This window comes from Natrix helvetica, assembly GCF_964273705.1.
Source record: "Natrix helvetica genome assembly, chromosome: 3".
Lineage (NCBI taxonomy): Eukaryota > Metazoa > Chordata > Lepidosauria > Squamata > Natricidae > Natrix > Natrix helvetica.
The window spans coordinates 91591355-91610890 of NC_138549.1; the positions used below are offsets into that span (position 1 = coordinate 91591355).

Consider the following 19536-nt stretch of genomic DNA (forward strand, 5'->3'; position numbering starts at 1 on the left):
GTTCAGTTTAAATGTTTATCCAGAAAATCTGAATGTAATGCCAAGTAACTCAGACCCTTTCTTGGATAGATGCAAACCATCTCTTTTGTACAGTTTTTCATTGGATCAGCTGCAGGCATCATGGCTAATAAAACCAAAGCCTTCCCTTTTACACCACTCCTTTAGCCACACATTAAACTCTGCTACACGCTGGCCCTTCCCTTTTTGTTCCTTATATACTGGTAAAACCTCTGAAAACATAAGCCTACAACCTACACTACTAAGTTCATACTCCAAGCTCTGGAAATCATTCTTCACAGAAAGTACATCTTTTTGGGATGGATCATTTGTGCCAAGATGTATAATAGCATCAACGTCACAGTCCTTACTTGCATTCTTGACTATCTTAAGAATATGCCTCTTGTCTCACCTGGCAGACACCTGATCTCTTTTAAAACCTCCATATCCTTTCCTAAATTTACATCCCTTATGATTGAATCACCAACCAGAAGGTGACTTCTCTTTTTTACATACCTTGATGATCTTGTGAGACTGATGTGTGATACCTGGGTCCCCATTTCGCCTTTCCAAATAAAGTTCTTCGTTTTGGACCACGATCCCCTGCTTATTTGAGTCATCATTATCACAACTATCTTGACTTGTCTCTTTAGTGTCCCCATTAAGGTTAGCAAGGGCGCTATATCTGTTATGCTGGGTCATAGAAAAAGCTTTGTGTTTATGGTTCACAGCTCTCACCCTGCCAGATCCCACGGTTGTCCAGACTGCTCTTCTCCTGCAGGATCTTTGCGGTAGAGCGGGCTGATAGTGTGGCATCTCCATAGTGTGGAATGGCCGAATTGAGCACCTAATTTCTGCTTAGAGAGCATAGATTAGAGATTCTAGACAGATAATCTGTCTATGTAGACTAGTAATTTGTTTACAAAGGGGACAGTATCCAAATTTGAAAAGAGTACTGTGAAAGACAGGTGCAAAATAGCTATTACATTGAACTAAGCCGGTCATTTTGAAATAAAATAAAATCACAATCTCAAGCGCACTAATCCAAAATGTATTATTGCTATTTTGGTTTATAGATATATGATTCACACGCCGTTAGGCACACGGGCTACTATGTATCCTCTTTGTCTCTATGACTCCCCCTTTGTAGCCAGCAGCTCCAATCACCAGCCTCAGGAAAGTTCAAACAACTGACTATAGTTTAACAATTTGACAACTATTATGAGAAAAGGTTCAGTAAATCTATATGTCTTTAGTGGTTTGCTATTCTTGGCTAAATATTCTTATTAAATATTTGTCTTGGTTAAACATTATTTCTTAATAATAAGTTGTGTCAGGAGGAAGAGAGGGAAGCATTAGCACCTCAGACTCTCATAATTTTGATGTAAAGTTTGCTTGAGGAAATCAGGTGTGGGGAAGAAAAATAGAGAGGGAAGTAAAATCAATATTTTATAAGCCCGCAGAAAGTGAAGAGGTTGAATCGCTGAAGGAAAACTGGATCTTATACAACAGATGTATGAATAAACATCGGAGCAGGATGACAGAACTCTTGCCTCAGGATAGCACCTTGGAAGAAAGCCTCAACACAAGTGAAACAAAACGGTATGCTTTGAGCTTGGCGTTAAAAGGGGTTTTAGGGCATATCCTATAACTCAGATATTTTTCTTTTGAATGTATTTGGTGTTTATCATTATTATATCTATCACGCCAAGAATATCCTGCCTATATATAGATTGTGGAAAGCTGGATTAAAAATTGAGACCAAAACTTTAGAAAATTCTGTAGATAATTTTTTTTCTCCAGATTTGTTTTGAAAGCAATAAAGTATACATATAAATACTTTTGGATTTTAAAACAAACTGTTGTTGAATACTGTTAGCTCTTAAAACTCAGTTTTACAAAAAAAAATTCATTCCCTTTCTCTTAAATACTAAAAGAAATGTTGCATAGATTATCATTGAGCATGTCAGATTTGTGAGAGAAGAGCTTGAAGATTCAGTATCTATTGCAAACACAATATGTGGTTGGTTAGTTGTAGGTGTTTCCTTTTTTTTATACCATTGCAATGTATTTAAAATCATATAGATCCATGAGAAAAAAAATGCATAAATATGTAAATCTCGGTGTCATTTACTGCTAGCAAACACAATTAGTTTACAAACTTCGGTATGAATCTGGTTTGAAATGTACACAAAAAGCTGACATAAATGATAATTTAGGATTTTCTTTCTTTCTTTTTGTTTATCCCATTTCTTATTTGAATCACTGAGCTTTACAGAGCTTGTTTTTGTGTTTTTTTTCCTAAATAGAAGATTACCATCTACAGATTTAGTTTTCCTAGGCTGACTAAATGTTTAGATGACTCTCTTAAAAAGAACATTATGTCCAGAATTTCATTGGAAACCTAGTTTATTAAGATTAAATTCATTCAATTTATATGGCCATCCATCTTATATTTGTGATTTGGTGGCTCACAATTAAAAGATACTACCCAAAAACCAAACATAAAATAGCTGTATAAGCAAGACAAAACATTAAATCAATTGGAACAATTAAAACATAGGCACAATCACTTGGAGAGCACAATTGATTTAAGAACAATGCAGTCATTTTATGGGCTCCAAATTGCTATTTGATTCCCAGACCAGATGGAATAGCCCAGGGCTGTCAAACCCGTGGGCCAGATGCATCACACGAGGCCACGCCTGTGCCCGGATTAGCGAAGGGGAAAAGTCACAATATGTCACATGATAATGCCGTGACGATACGAGTTTGACACCCCTGGAATAGCTGTATTTTCAGACCCTTCCAGCAGGCTCTCGGGGCTGGGTGGTAAGGGAATTCTGTTCCATAGGACAGGTGCAGCATTACAAAAGACCCTCCTCCTGGATCCTATCAGGTGACATTATCTATTGGAAAGAATCTGTAATATGCCCCTTCTTTTTTATTATTATTATAAAATTTTATTGATTTTTACAAATTTTTCAAGGAGAAAGGGTAAATAGGGATATAAAATTTTTTAGACAGCTACATCGTGCGGAGAAAAAGAAAGTCCCCCCAAATCACGCTACTTTTACAGTATAAAAAATATAAAAAGCATCAACATCATGTATTAGCAGTTCTAGGTCTAACGAATAGTCAATATGTTTCAATCATTTCTTTTTTGTAGCACTTCATAAAAATACATTGTAACAAACAATTGCAGTGATGTTTCAAATCATTTTTGTGATCTGAGTCTTATAGTTGTTGCTTCCTCCCCCCCTCCCCCCCGTCTGTTGGCAGAGCCTCAGCCGCTCCCTCCCTCATCTCTTGTGTAGAATCCCTATTCCACCTAGGAGAGCGCTATGCCTCTTCATGAAAGCCTCAGCCTCCATAACTGTAGTAATTCTAGTTCTACTGCCCTCCCCAAAAATCAGCATACCTTCTGGTAGCAACCATTTAAACCAGACCCCCTTGTCATATAATTTTTTTGCTAAAGAGGAATATTTCTTAGTCTTATCTCTTATGTAATATGCTCCTTCTGATGGACCTGTTGGGATGTGTGGAAGTGACTGCGAAGAAGCATTCCTTCAGATAACCTCAAATAACTATTATTGTAAAACATTAAAAACCAGCTTGGTGTAGTAGTTAAAATGCCAGGCTAGAAGTCAGGAGCCTGTGAATTTTAGTCCCTGCCTTATGTTGACTTAGGCATGAAAGCCGGCTCGATGACTTCAGGCCAGCTCCCCTTTTTCAGTCCAACTCACCTCACAGGGTTGTTGTTGTAAAAATAGGAAATAGGAGGAGGAAGAAATATTAAACATGTCTGTCACCTTGAGTTATTTGTAAAGATATTAAAGGCAGGATACAAATAAATAAACAAATGCTTTTATTTCAAAAAGTACAGGCAGCCTAAGAGGACTGCTCTACTTAGAACATACCACATCATCCTATATGACATCATAGAAAATCACAAAATGAAAGTTTCATGTTATTGAAGCTCACATCCCTATGTCAGCATTGGTGATACTATCTAATCTGAAAATAAAAAATCTTCAAGAAGAACATTTAATTCAGAGAGACTCAAGAATCCCACTAATTTCTTCCTATTTTCTTGATATCCATCATAGTTGGAAGATTTGTAAAAGACTGCATAGTGAAATTACCTAATTAAAATATTTAGTGCTTGGAATTAAAATGCTTGGAATAACTTAAATAGCATCTTTATATTTTTAAATGAAAAGATTATGTGACAGTCCAAAGAATTAAGTAACCTTACACACTTTGAATGGATTCAGACATCACCACAGTTTGCTTTTGGCTTTGTGTTTTGTATGAATCCAGTCACAGGTCTTATAAACAGAGGTTTATTTCAAGACTGCAAAGTGCTTATATATTCATGCAATCAAGGAAAGTATCGGGAGAAGAATAAAGTAATGCTCCCCAGCTATTTCCTGGCCTGCTTCTTCTTAAAGTTTGTTCAGTCTTTACTCTGTAACGTGAGCGCTTTTACCTCTTCCTCAGTGCTTTGCCCCTGGTTTACCATTTAATATGTTGCATGATTAAATTAAATTAAATTAAAGCCGTGATTAAGCATGTATTAGCAATGTTTTTATATACATATATATATATATATATATATATACATACATCATACATACATACATACATACATATATATATATATATATATATATATATATATATATATAAAAAGGGTTGGATAAACAATGTTTATATATGTTATAATACAGAATGCATTTCTGTTTGCATTGTTTTTATAATTAGGTCGTGGGAAGATGCTATGAAAGATAAAGTTGCTTTTCAGGAAATGCTTCATGAGGCAGAGTTGGCAGTTAACTCAGCAGAAATGTTTTTGCCATCGTTTAAAGAAAGTCTTGTTAGAATTACAAAAGTAAGTTCAGTTAGTTATCTATAAAGGTAAGGTAAAGGTTCCTTTGCACATGTGTGCTAGTCATTTCTGGCTCTAGGGGGCGGTGTTCATCTCTGTTTCAAAGTTATCTATAAAGGTAAGGTAAAGGTTCCTTTGCACATGTGTGCTAGTCATTTCTGGCTCTAGGGGGCGGTGTTCATCTCTGTTTCAAAGTTATCTATAAAGGTAAGGTAAAGGTTCCTTTGCACATGTGTGCTAGTCATTTCTGGCTCTAGGGGGCGGTGTTCATCTCTGTTTCAAAGCCGAAGAGCCAATGCTGTCCGAAGACATCTCCGTGGTCATGTGGCTGGCATGACTAAACGCCGAAGGCACATGCTGTTACATTCCCACCAAAGGTGTTTCCTATTTTTCTACTTGCGTTAGGGATTCAAACCGCTGAACTGCTGTCCTTCTGATCAACAAGCTCAGCATCTTAGCCACTGAGCCACCGCATCCTCTAGTTATCTATAAACATTGCTAGATCAGGTGAACTTGCAGATCATAAGAATTATGAACAGAATTGTGATCATGGGAATTGATTGTTTTCGCTTTGTCTACTATCCTCTGACTACATTTAGAAAGTCAACAGATCTTTCAGTGTTCAATTCAGCACAAGAGACTGCAAAAAAAAATGAAGCTTAGGCTGGGTTTAAAAAAATATTTGGATAAGTCAATACAAATATTGAACTTTATTGACATTGCTTCAAATTATCAGTTCATATATGATTTGAAGTTTAATTTTGCTAGGTTTTTTTAATGTTCCAGTAGTCATATGCATTGTAGCAAGCTGTTCTTCTATTTGAATAATATTACCTGTAAATTATCTGTATTTCAAGATGCCTTGTTTTAAAATAATAATGTTAACAGTAAAACTGACCTTAAAAACTTAAGAGTTTTTGGAGATCCATTTAATCATTTTTTTTAGGCTTGCTGTATTTCTGCTTCTGATGAAATGACAATTTCTATGCAAGAGAACTTACTGATAAAGGAGCTAGAAGCTATCCAAAAAATGAAGGAATTGTTAAGCTGGCTATTAAGGTCAAGCAAGGAAAAAGAAGTAAGAAGGATGTAAATTATTGTGACCAAGTATAGCATGAATTAAAAGGGAAATAAATATTTGTAACTGTTTTGATGTAGGATTTCAAAGGGAAGTTGTGCATTCACAGAAAAATGTAACATTGATAACAAGTTTTCTGTACCTGTCTATTACTTATCAGAATAATGATGTTTTCAGGTTTAGTAATCTGTCCCTAAATTTCTCTTGCTTTACATATCTGAAGAAGCCACTCAATGACAGAGTAATTTAGGAATGGCTTATTAGATCAATTTGTAAATAAGATTACATCCATTCCATCCTAGAATGCTGTATGAACATTAAGCAGAAGTATTTACTTTCTCGAAATAAATCTACTTATATTATGCCCCTCACCAAAGGGGAAAGAAATCCTGGATATTCCTCTTGTAGCAAAATAGCTGTTTGTAGACAAAATAGGTAGTTTATTGTGTCATGCATTCGATTTTTGCTTTTAAATATTGTGTGCTTCTCCAATCCCTCAAGGGAAAAAAGCAAATGCAGAATTCATAAATAAGTTAGCCTTTATTGCCTGAATAAGCAAAAATGAATGCAAAAGAAGTCATTAACAGAAGATAGATTTGTGGTAGTTGCCCCAAAGGTGCTTTTTCAAAAGGCAACTAGACTTTGCTTTTCCTTGAAAAAGCACCCTTGGGACAAGCATGACCTGGATGACGGAGATATTTTTGGTAGTTCCGTTTTTATGACTTCTGTAGTTAGCATTTGGTAATGGGAGTAAGTTTTGCTTTGTTCTTTGCTCTCTAACTCATGTATAAATATAGCACATATTTATATATTTAATAGAAATGGGTGATCATTCACTTTCCAGATGTAGCAAACCTGCATTCTTTGTTACTGTCTATGCTGGAATTGTAACGTTCAGAGCATCTGAAGGATTGTATGTTTCCCACTCTTTTAGGAAGATGAAGAATTTGATACTTCAGGAACCATATCAAACTATTATGTTGTATGTTTTTAAATGACAATGAAGCAATTTGAATCAATTTCTCTTATTTTTAGATTATCGGTAATGAGACAAAAGATTTGGATCAGACTTTATCAGAAAGTAAAATCTATGTTGAAGTAAGTTCTTTTTGCAACCTGTTCTGACCCAGCCTTTCAGAAGCAAGAAACAGACTCCTCGCAAAGAAACACCCCTCTTAATTTACACATTGGGAATTAACTGCATTTACCAACAGTCATGTGCTATATTGCAACAGGCAAGAGTCCTGGAAGAAGTTAACTGAAACAATAGTCCTTATCAGCTCATTATGATAAATGCAAGGCTCTGAACTCCCAGGTGGGAGGCTGCAAATTAAGTCAGTTCGAACAGAGAAATAGACAAACCTCAGTTCTGGCAAGGCATTCTTTGTCGCATGAAACACACAAGAAGCAAAGTTTCCAGAAATGCAAACGGTTGTCTGTGACAAACCACTCCCCTTTCCTCCTATTTATTCCCCAGCCAGGGAGGGACGAGTCAGCATCCACATTTGTTTTGCTTCCCAAGTCAGCTCATTGTCCTTCGTTGTTCACCTCTCCTATCTGCTCTGTGCATACATGCATCTGGAATAGGCCCTAGCTGTTCCTCCTCCTCACTCATGTCTGACTCCGAAGGCAGTTGCCTCTCTGCCTCGGAAAGGCCGGACAGGCCTGGCTCTATCTCTATGTCCGATGCTGAGCATCCATCAGAGACTTTCCCAGACTCCAGAACTGGCTCAAATTCTTCCCCAACCTCATCGTCTGAGTCTGGTGTGTCACATCACAATCAGGCTATCCTAGAGACTGCCTGCTTACTTAGGTACTAGCGGTATAAGGAAATGGCTGAAGGCAGGTTGGAATATTGGCCTCAGGCTGGGTGCAAAGCCTGAGACCCCAAGGCAATATGCATTTCTGACAAAACCATGTCATACTTGTTACTAAATTATTATTCAGAGTTATACATGGAGAAAATGATTAAATATATGAAGAATCATATTGATTATTTTTAATAGTTTTGAAGGTCCTATGCAACAATTCCAGATCTTTTGTTTTTTGACTGCCATTGGTAGAGTTCTCTTGATATGTGTTATATTTTCAGTAGCAGTCTCTCTCTCCCTCTTCCTCCCTCCCTCTGTCTGTCTGTGGGTAGGTGGGTGCATGCATGCAGTGGCCTGTGCGTGCTTGCTGGCATGTGCCCATGTTTTTGAGTCAGTTTTGACTATTAGCAACTACCTGGGCAAATCACTACTGGGTTTTTTTTGCAAGGGTTTTATAGAAGTGGCTTGCCATTGCCTCACTTCTAGGACTGAGAAAGTTGGCTGGCCCAAGGACACTCAGCTAACTTCATGCCTAATGCAGGGCTAGAACTCCTGGTCTCTAGTCTGGTGCCTAAACCACTACACTAAACTGGCTCATTTTCAGTATTTGGGAGGGGAGGGTGGAATTAAGCACACTTAAGTAATAAATGTTGGCTACTTGGTATGCGAATGACCCCTAGACATTATACCTACTAGTAAGGATAGAATTCATCTAAAAATAACAATCTCAAATTTTTCCTGATACTGGTTCTTTTCTCTCCTTGTGCCTGAAGAGCCTCAGAAATGAAGTGATTCAACAAGAGAAGCATATTTTAGAGCTTTCAGATGAGCTTCAGCAAGAAAAAGTAAGTTAATATGTTTCTTCAAGGAATACTTTTTAAAAAAAATGTTTATTTGCATAACAAGAAGCTGTGCCTGGCTATAAGGTTATATGATAATCTCATTGCTTTTGGAATCCTTTGACTTCAGGATGTATAAGCTTCAATCCCATATCTGAAAATATACTTTACTGAACTGAATTTCCAGCTATAAGGGAACATAAGAGTTATATTTTATATACTGCTGTATTTTATTATGTATCCATTATTTATCTAAAATTTATCAAGTAAGAATTTATGCTGATGGAATGTTTATAAACAATTGATGTAATTTTTTTTTCTTGTACTCTACATTTTTACTAACATTTCTTGTGATATTTTCATTAAAGTATCAAACAGCCTTTATTTCTTGGCCCCTGCATTTATTTTCATAAATAAATGAGCTGCTTTGAGAATTAATTTGGAAGTAAAAATGGAGTAAAATCATAAAAATAAAAATTTGGTTTATCTGAATGGGCTAGCAACAATTTCTGGAATTTTCCACATTATGTTAGTCTAGCACTTCTGTTCATTTCAGAAAGTGCACATTAGTTTGTGAAGTGGTTGATTGACTACATCATAGAAACAAAAATCTCCTTCAGTCGAGTCAAAAGTTTACCATGACCCCTAATGCATTTTCAAGCCATCTTTTTCATAAATGCTACAATTGCTAACCGATATGACTACTGTCTTGCAAATAAAAGGCTCAAGACAAGATTTCTTTTCTTTTTAATTACTATTTTTCTTTTCCTGAGCTTTCCTGAGAAAATTACTTCGTATTTTCCCCTGTGCTTTTTTTTCCTTCTGAAAGAGAAATTCCAGCAATGCACCATGGAAGATGAGGGTTGCAACCTTTCAACTACAAGTGACTAGGAAACGTATTGAATCCATTTATTGCTGTAAAAAGTAGGGCATTTAGAGAAGATAAAATAGTAATTTAGAAAAGACTTAACCCTGTTTCCCTGTTTTTAGATATGGTGGCAACATGGTAAAGCTCAACAATACTAAAAAATCATCACAGAAAGAAACACATTTTGACACTCATCATCCTGTTTCATCCTGAGATATTTTATTATATTTCATTAACCCACAGATTCATTCAGAATATACAGATTGCACATTGTATGTGTTAATGGCTACAAGGGTTTTCTGTTTTCTGTTGAAAAATATCTTTCTTATGCTCTGTGGAAGAAAGTCTAACTAAATTGTCTGGAATAACTTCATGTTAAATAAGTAAACCAGATGTTGAATTCAATTATATTAGGAAACCATTTTTAGATTATAGTTTTATACATAAAATTTGGAGTTTGGCTTTATATATATTGATTGATCATACTATATAATCTACATATAGTTTACAGGATTCTCTTAAAGCATTGTTTATCATCCACAATAACTCACTCTTTTTAATAATTCCATTTCTGTTAACCAAATACCTTTAAAGTTTAACAGAAATATGCTTGAATGGATAGGAACTCTCTCACAATATAAAATATCAATGATGTATTAAAATATATTAATCATATGATTAATATCTATTTCTATATTTTTTTTTAAATATTTTTTTGTCTTTTAAAAAGTCTATATAGTTTGTAAATTAAATTATCTCTGGTTTCAAATAGTTGGAACATTTGCTTCCTAATTCATATAGATCTGCATGCAATATAAGCATTTAAACTGGATTAGTAGAAGGATGGGGAGCACATATACACTGAATTAAAACTTCAGCATATTTCGCAGTGATCATGCCAGATGCAGCTGTTATTAATTCAGTTCTTGAAAAAAAACACAAAATTTGTTTTTTATGCAGCTTTTTGGAATTTATTTAGGCGTTTCTTTTATATTTTAGGCTAACATACAAAAAACATACCGCCATTCTGAAGCAATACAAACAGTACAAACTCATCTACAGTCTCAGGTAGAAAAAAAAGAAGAAGAAAATAATCAACTAAGAGCAAAATTTCAGGTTAGTTTTTTATAATTTTGGTTTCCTTAATAAAAAGGTGGATATCTCTGAGTTGGGAAAGTAGTTATGTAAACTTTTATGCAAAATACAATTGAATGGGCTGCTTTCTTTAAAAAACCTTGCCTATTTGGCAGTCACAAATATATCTGCTAATAGATCTCGTTAATTCCATCAAAGCATGTTTTTCTTGGAGACAGAAAATAGCTAAATGTCATTTATTTATTTATTTATTTATTTATTTATTTATTTATTTATTTATTATTAGCGTTTATATACCGCCCCCTCTCCCGAAAGGGACTCGGGGCGGTGTACAGTCCGTATTAAAATACAACAGATTAAAACGTCATAGCTTGTGAAGGCCAGTAACCAAGTTCAGATTCCAAACCATGGAAAATAACCTCATTGTTTATTTTTAATTTACATTCTAAAATATTATATTCTTAAGTGTAATCACAATTGACAGATGTTGTAAATAATGTGAACGTTCTGTCCATAAAGTTGTTTTATGTCTAGATTGGTGGGGTTTTTTTGTCAAAATTACATAACTGTGATGGTGACATCTGGTGATAGCAGGAAATAAAACATCGATATAGATTGTTACTGACATGTCAGTAAACTGGGCAAATGGCATATCCATTTATGCCGAACCAACCTGCTTGTATTGTAACATATGAATTAATTCACACTTTCGTTCCATGTATTTCCAAGCAGATGCAAAAACATTTTTTTTTGCATTTTTGGAAGATTATCATACATTGCAGGTGGACTACATTTGACTTGGCAGGCTTCAACTTACACAGGCCTGCTCTAACCTGGCTGGTGGCTACAGAAATGAAAGTGTAGTACTGGAAAGTTTATATTGGAATAGTAGCTTAAAATATTTCCCCAGGCAACCTCTTTAGACTGTCTGATCCAATTAAAACAACATTTTTGCACTCCTCAGCTTGATTTGTTACTTGATGCTGTTGTATAAAATGATTGTAGTTGTACAGTGCCTTTTTAAAGACAATGTTGTTCTCCTCTGTATATAGACTCTACTTTAATTGAAATATATGACTACTGGTTACCTAGCAACTAGTTTCCTTCCCCTCCTCTGTCATCTTGCTAGTGCTGTCTCTTCCTTTGGTCCCCTGCTTCCGTTCCATTGTCACCACGACTATGCCAGTGTGGCATATTACACTGGACCTACTCACATTTTTCCAACCTTTTTCTTTTCTTCCCTTGCCCAATTTCATTTCATAATCCGGATCAAATATCCATGTTTTGCTTCAAACAGTTTTCAGTACTTTTGTGCTTCCTTTATGTTCCACAAAAAAACATAAACCAGACTGATTTGATCTGTTCAGAATGACTTCCTTTTCATACTGGATTCAAAAAACTGTTATCCTTGTTTATGGGGTTATCAATAAATTAAACATTAGGGTATAGATCCATTTAACAATACTTGGAAGTAATCCCTTTGAATGCAAAAAAAAAGAGTTTATTTCTGAGTAGATGTGCACAGGATTTACACTATTAATAAAATGGCATGATTTTTGATTGTGTATAAGATAAATAATATTTTTCCAGAAAGCAGTAGCAGAATATTTCCCTCCCTTTCTCAGGCTTTCTGTTTATCCTTGAATATAGAGTTGATAATGTATGCTTGAGTCAGGTAGCATCCATTAGTGTTCATATTTTCAGTACTTATTATGTCAGCTAGATATTCAAAATACTTTATCACACTTGGTACATTTTAAATAGCCTTGATCCAGTAATGGAACTTTTAGCCACTCTCTCAGCCCAACTCATCTCACAGGGTTCTTGTAGGAAAAATAGAAGGAAAGAGTGTTAGATATGCTTATCATCTTGAGTTATTTATAAAGATAATAAAGATAGGAGGTACATTATATGTCAATTCTAGTCAACATTCACATTAATGTTCCTGTACTCAGAACACATTTAAACATTTCTGTTGCAGACAATGGAGAAGAATATTGTTGAATGGAAGAGGCAAGTTGGTGAATATAAGCAGAAAATTTTGGCTGAAAAGAAAAGGAAAGTGGAACGGAGGAACGCCCTGAAAAGAGCAGCTTTTGTTCAGAAACAAAGAGCTGAACAGATGAAAATGGTTGTCGAAAACCTATTTTCAAAAATGAAGGAGAAGGTTAGTAATTGTAGAAGTCGAGGTGAGCGGATAGAAGAGTGATAGGGCTGCTGATAGCTCCATAGTAGCTACTTTATGAGACTGCCCTCAACACACCTTCTGAACTCCAGACATGCCTGCTGGTTTAAAAATATTGCTGACACCTTCCTAAAAGGAAACTAATCATTGGCTAGTGATTTAATAGATAGAAATTCAACTTCATATATGCACATGCATGTTTACATTATTTTATGATGAAATGCATATAAGGGTACTGGGATGACTTACAGGGAATCTCTGAACTTGGTTGTTTTACCAAACTAGGTAACATCATCAATGCTAGATGAATATTGTAGCTATAGTGAGTGTGTATGTGTGTGTAACAATGAGCTTTCCTTAACTGGAACAGGTGTGTTTATGAGTGTTTGTTGTAAGCAGTATTCTACTGCAGACTTGTAAATAAGCATACAAAGGTTTCTAGCCTGGAAGATAAGGAGCTAGGAGCTAATAGCAATCCCTGGATTTCTGTCCTTCACTCAGAGAGGAGGATTTTTCCAATAATCTGCTCAATTTGATTCTGGACAAGGAGAAAGAGGGGAGTCAACCATTGCTTCTCGTTCAGCATATTTGTTCCTCTAAACAGAACTCCCCGTTACCTGTGGCAACTGGTGAAATGCAGTTCTACTGCAAAATGCTTTCCAGGTTCCAGTCGTTTTTTTTTAAAAGCATATAATTCCAATAAGGTTCTCATTGGGTTTGTTGATAGCAATCTCATTAGCATTTGCCAATCAGGCATTCCAGGCAGTTAAAATAGAAATGTTTCTAAGCAACCTTCTCTTATTCTTTCCTATAAACCTTTGGTGGATAATGAAGAAGAAATTACCTGGGATAACAATTAAAAGTTGTGGTCATTTCTTTGTCTTCTTAAAAAAATGTTTCTGAACCAAACATTAATATTGTTCATTGAGGAAAAACATTCCTAGTATTTTGGAAAATTCCACTGTGATATTGTTAGGTTATGTTACAGTTTACACTTTAAAGTGTTTTATAGGCTTGGTTTATTTGTTTTTACTTTTTAAGTGATGTATTTATGGTGAGGTTTCAAATGTTACTCTGTGTTCTACTGCCATACCTTCAAAAACTGCTTTGAAGAAAAATTTCTCCTGAGCTTATGGAATTTGAAAGTGGGGTCCTTGTAAATACAAAGTCTAAATTTTGTATTATCTCCAGGAAATCCAGTTGTCGGAGGCATTTTCGGCTTCTAATATCTGGAAAAGTCATCACGAGATCATAATAGAGGAAAAAATCAAGTTAGAGGTCCAGGTTGAAACTTTAAAAAAGTAAGTAGATGCCTGTGGCTAAATAATTCTCTTTTTTAAAGGATATAACATAGTCTGTTTTCATTTTTTCATGTAATGTATATCATGTTTATAATTTCCATTCTCCTAGGATATTTTACTTGGATGTTTGATTGGAATCAACAAAATAAAAAGAACTAAATAAATAACAAGCTCCAACTTTACAATAGGGAAGTTTTTGGATTTCAGTCATTTTCCTGTGGCCTTAATGGTTTTTAGAAATAAAACAGACTTACTGTGGGTCATTGAGTTGTGATCATTTTTCCTAAGCAGTGAACTAGTTTGGAAAATATCTATGTTAGTCTTTTTAGTGGGGCAACAATTACACTGCTTATCTATTATATTTTTTTAAAGACACTGAGAAGAAGATACAAAAGCATTATCATTAGTTAGTTCCTATCCTGCTTCTGTTATGGTAGATTTGTACCTACTGTGGTTCATTTGCAAGAAATTCATTTGGGATATAAATACTCATTTAGTCACCATTGGTGACTGGGTGAATGAACAGGCCTTTAGAGGAAGAATAGGTTGAATGTCTCTTCTGTTAGGTGACTGGGTTTCCATAGTGGCTGTTGAAAGAAGAGGTTTCTCTTTGACCATGGCCAATATTGAAAGAAAGCTGGTGAAGAGAGAGAATATTTTTTTTCTTTTCAGTTGCTCCTTTGCAGCATTTCTTCTATAACCAGTTATAATAGGGTGTTTGCCACATCATTCCATCATAAAACTGCTTCACAGAAAGTAACTTACATGCATTTCAATGCTGGTGGTAGAGAAAAGCATTTCCACTTCAGTGTAATTGCAGAGAGGAAAGCTATTAAATGCAATGATGTTAATTCTTCTGTTAGGGATTAGATATTTTCCCATCAATCTGCAAACACTGATGAAGTCAGCTGTAGGTCAAACTTTATTAAACTTGTTAGTATAAAAGATATTGCCGGGCACCTTTTTTCTTCCACCATTGTCAAACATGGTTCTGCTATAATGTCTATAATAGGGGTGTCAAACTCACGTTGTCACAGAGGCATCACGTGACGTATGGGGACGTTTTCCCCCTTCGCTAAACCGGGCGTGGCGCATCCGGCCCATGGGCCGGGAGTTTGACACCCTGGTCTGTAACAAGGAACACTTGAGTTTCTGGAGTCTATAAAAATTTCCAGCTGTTGCAGTAACTGGACTGTGACATGTATGGAACTTATTGATCATCTTACTGATAATTACTAATCATAATTAATCTGATCAGTTACTAGGAATAGCATAGATAAAATCATACACCTCTTTTCTAGTGCAGTTTTATAATGCAGTGTTTTGGAGCCATACAAACTGGATGTCACTGCAGTTTTTATTAAGTTGACTGCTGGAAAAATACAGCACAACATACCACAAAGTAGAGGGACATAAGACATTGCTACTCTTGAATAAATCTTAAATTCCCAATCAATCAATTTAATTAAGTCTTTTTCATGTCATCAGTTAGAATAAGTAGATTTTATTTATTGAAACACAGTTTTCTATATGTGAAGATATACATCTAAACATCTAAGAAGTTGCTAATAGAGATTATATTTAAACCAATTATAATTATTGCAATGCATTTACAATTAAATAGTATTACACATACTATTACACATATTAATGGCTAAAGATGTTGTATTTTAAACTTGAAAGGCAGACCACAGACCTTGTAATGGATCTAAAGAGAATAGAAGAGGATGAAAGAAAGTCCACGAACAAGATTATCCAAAAGATCAATTTTGTTGCTTCTGAAAATAAAAAGATTTCTACAGAAAATTCAAGGCTAAAGGCAAGTTATCTAAACTTTTATCTATAGTAAAGCGTTACTCAGTCCAACTTCCTCAATGAAATTCCAGTTCTTTTCCTAAATAATTTTAGAGACTGTCTCGATTTGCTGAAAATACACTAATGGAAATAGACAGGGTTTTTTCTCCTGCCTAATCCTTCTGTGAAAGTCTTCATTTTGGATGGAAAGCTTAAAGTTCATTCTAGTTCTCAAAATGTATATTAAGAAAGATTTTCAGTTTAATAGGGGACTTATTCAGAAGTAAATATAAGATTCAGCTTATAATATTGATTGTTATGTATCCTACATTTAAGAATCCCAAATATTTTTTACCAAATTTTTCACAATTACATTTTTCACGACTAGTGCTTATACAAATTGTGTTCAATTGTAGGCATCCCTAGACGATTTGGAAGCAGATTTTATTACTGCAGAAGCTGAACTTAAACATTTACATGAACAAGTGCATCAGCAAGAAGAACTGGTTGAGCAGTATAAAATTGAGGTAAGTTTGCTGTGAACATAATTTGGATGAAATTTCCTCCTTATACATCATATGAATTGAAGGTATGCGTTTCCTATTATTCTAGCAATCCTACCTCAGTTTAGAGCAGAATTATTCAGGTCATAAACCTCTTTATAAATTTCAGATTGTTCAACAATCTCAAAACATGTATTTTTGAAAATTTAATAAATACTACTTTCACAAATAGTGCTATGAAAAATAATAATAATAATAATAACAACAACAACAACAACAACAACAGTAACTTTTGGGAATCAATAATGACCACTTTAAAAGATTCTGGTTTAGAGCCTTACATTTATTGGAGCTATGCATAACATAAAAAACACACTTCATTTTAAAATTAAAACAAAGCAATCTCATACATATTATCTCATCAAAATCTTCCAAGTGGGCTCCATTGCAACAGGAAAAAAAATGAAAATGGCACAAGTGCTGTATTTCATGTATAGGAAGTGATAAGAACACAATATGAAGTTATTGTTTTCTCTTTTTTTAACACCAGCTGAGCAAAATAAATGGGTTTTACATAGGCACATTGCTTTCTTTCATAATTTTCATTTCCTCTATAGAATCTATGTTTGAAAAATACATTTGGAGATTCATTGCTCTCAAGTTTCTGTCCCAGTTCTTCAAAATCCTCTTAAATGTCTAGTGTCATGCCTTTATCTGTCATATTGTAAATTGCACTTTTCTCTTTCTTGCCTGGAACGTTAGTCCCCTCTAGTGTTCCATTTTTGTAATCACAAAGTCTAGGTTTCTATGTTTTTTTAATTTTCAAATTTCACCCAGTTATCACATTCCTAATAGATTAAAAATTTATATTCCCACACAGATATTATTTTGTTTACTCAGCTTTTCAAATTTTTTAGCAAAAGTCTTAATATTCTAATTTTGTCTGTTACCTTAATTCATTTAAAAGTTTATTCAGTTAAATTCTTACTTAGGTTTTTGCATTTATTTTTAAATTCTTTAAGCTGTGAGTTAATTTTTCTTCTGTTCTGGGATGGAGATTTACTTACCAGGTAGTTTTTTAAACTTCTTGTATGGAAAAGCTCTTTTAGGTTTAAAATAATTGTAAATCCAAAGTGTTTAAAAAGTGAGATTAGATGATCCCAGTGTCTTTAAAGTCTCCATCACTGTTAAGAGCTTTTGGTGGATTCTCTCGTCTCTTGGTGCTTAAGAACAGCCACCCAGAGCACAAGTGGACAATCTTTGTGTCTAGAAAGTTCAGTTGAACTGTGCTTATTTTTCTCCATAGCGCTGCTTGGAGAGTACAAGGATGGGTTAACACAGCCTGTTTGCCCATGGACTGAGTAGATTTTTCCCCTCTGGCCACGCCTCCTTTGCCTCTTCTGGCTCAGTTTTAAAAACTCAGTCCGCCCGATAGGACGAGTTTGGGGAACACTCAGCATTGAGCAAATAGGCTGGGTTCTCCAATAGTAATTTTAGAGTATTTTATGTGATATTTAGTTGTTATTAGGATTTTTCCCCAGGTTTTATTATTTTGATTTTTTATTTTCCTTTTTTCTATTTTTTATCGAAGAGGATTTACCTAACTAAGGCTGAGGCAGCGATCAGTTCCACAGCTGCTTAGTCGCAGCTGGGGGAACAAGCGAGGCCGCTTGTCCGGCGTCTGCTGGCAAGCGCAGGGAAGGACGGCAATCCCTGTGCTTCCCTGGTCGCTTTGGAGGAGAGGCTTTTAAAAAAGCCCTTGCTTCTCCAAACGGCGTCTTTTGCCGATCGGGAGAGCGGCGGCCATTTTGAAAAGCGCTGCTTTGGCGCGCTTTTCGGCTGCAGCCAATGAGAAGCGCCTGGCCCTTAAGTGAGGCTTTTGGCGCGCAGAAGAACCGGCGGCCATTTTTTTTGAGACTTTTTTACCTTCCGGAAAGCAGCAGCAAGCAGCAGAGCCTCTCCGCCTCAACAGACAGCCGCAGAGGATTGCGAGGGCTTGTCTGGGTCTCCAGCAAGCCTGAAGTTCCCCAGCCACCCAAGGGGAAGCGGCAAGGAGTGTCCTGGTGCCTGATCCAGCCTCCCATCTGAGTCTGCAGACGCTTCTGGAGCCGTCGGGCCAGCGTCCACTGCCCTTCCCTCAGCAGCGACCTCTTCGACTCAAGATCAACCAAGGATGGCTGATGAAGGTTTGGAGCGAAGGGAGGAGCTGGCAGGGCCATCTGCAAAGCGCAGTAGGCCAGATCCCTCAGGCCAGGGGAGAAAGGGAAATAAGGGCGCTGGGGGGAAAGCTTCCCACTCTGCAGCTGGGAGTAAGGCCCCCAAAATTCAAGGGGACAAGGGGCAGGACTCCCTGAAGGATAAGTCTGCTAGGCCCCAGATTCCCTCTGCACCCTTACCAAGTGAGGCTGGGCCAGTTCCTTCCCCACCCATCCAGAGGGAGATAGAGCAGGGGGAGGAGATGGGGGATAGATCCCCATCCTGCTGTGATAGGGATTCCATGTCAGGATCCCCTGCAGCCTCTCTGGGTTACCCAGGTTCTCCTAGCTCTTCAGTCAGGGAGGATATCCCCTCCTTTCAATGTTGTTTTCATGCAGAGGATCAGAGAGATCCTCCTAGGGGTGCCAGGGGACAGGCCTATGCCCAATCCAGACCTGTAGAGGACAAGGGCCCAGCTATGTCAGCAGAGATGAGGGATCTCATCACGCAGGCTATTTCCCAGGGTGTGGTAGAAGCCATGAGGCTACAGGAAGGCAGGGGTGGCAAGGCCTCTAGGCCTACTCGCCCCCTGGGGGAAAAGAGGACCAGAGTACTCGATTCCCCGGGCACTTCTATCACCACAGAGGTGTCTACGTGGGAGGAGGAGGCTGCTGAGGACTTTGCCCTCTCGGAGGATGAGGATATGCCTCCAGACAAGCCCTCCTTCACTGGTCTCTTTAAGCCAGCCTTATTCAAGTCCATCTTACACAAGGCCAGAGCCTCTACTGAGCTTGGTGCCAAACCTAAGGACAAGGAAGTCCCCTCTACTTCCCAGGACCTCATGGCAGGGCTGTTCAGCGAAACAACCCCTGACCCAGAACTGATACCAGTCCCTGATATGTTCATGGAGGTTATTCAGCGCCAATGGGCACAGCCAGGTACCCTGGCCAACCCCAGTGGCGCAGACAAATCTCTGTA

General features: G+C 36.7%; 1 protein-coding gene across 2 annotated transcripts in view; it reads left to right on the forward strand.

Moving 5' to 3' along the window:
- Positions 1-19536, forward strand: part of ODF2L (outer dense fiber of sperm tails 2 like) — a 43381-nt gene that overhangs the window by 9520 nt on the left and 14325 nt on the right. For both annotated transcript variants that reach the window (XM_081947212.1, XM_081947211.1), the window contains exons 3-12: positions 1454-1599; positions 4765-4891; positions 5835-5966; positions 7002-7064; positions 8551-8622; positions 10484-10600; positions 12561-12746; positions 13956-14065; positions 15749-15884; positions 16276-16386. In XM_081947212.1, the coding sequence (XP_081803338.1) occupies positions 1454-1599; positions 4765-4891; positions 5835-5966; positions 7002-7064; positions 8551-8622; positions 10484-10600; positions 12561-12746; positions 13956-14065; positions 15749-15884; positions 16276-16386 (1200 nt within the window). The remainder of the gene's footprint in view (positions 1-1453; positions 1600-4764; positions 4892-5834; positions 5967-7001; positions 7065-8550; positions 8623-10483; positions 10601-12560; positions 12747-13955; positions 14066-15748; positions 15885-16275; positions 16387-19536) is intronic.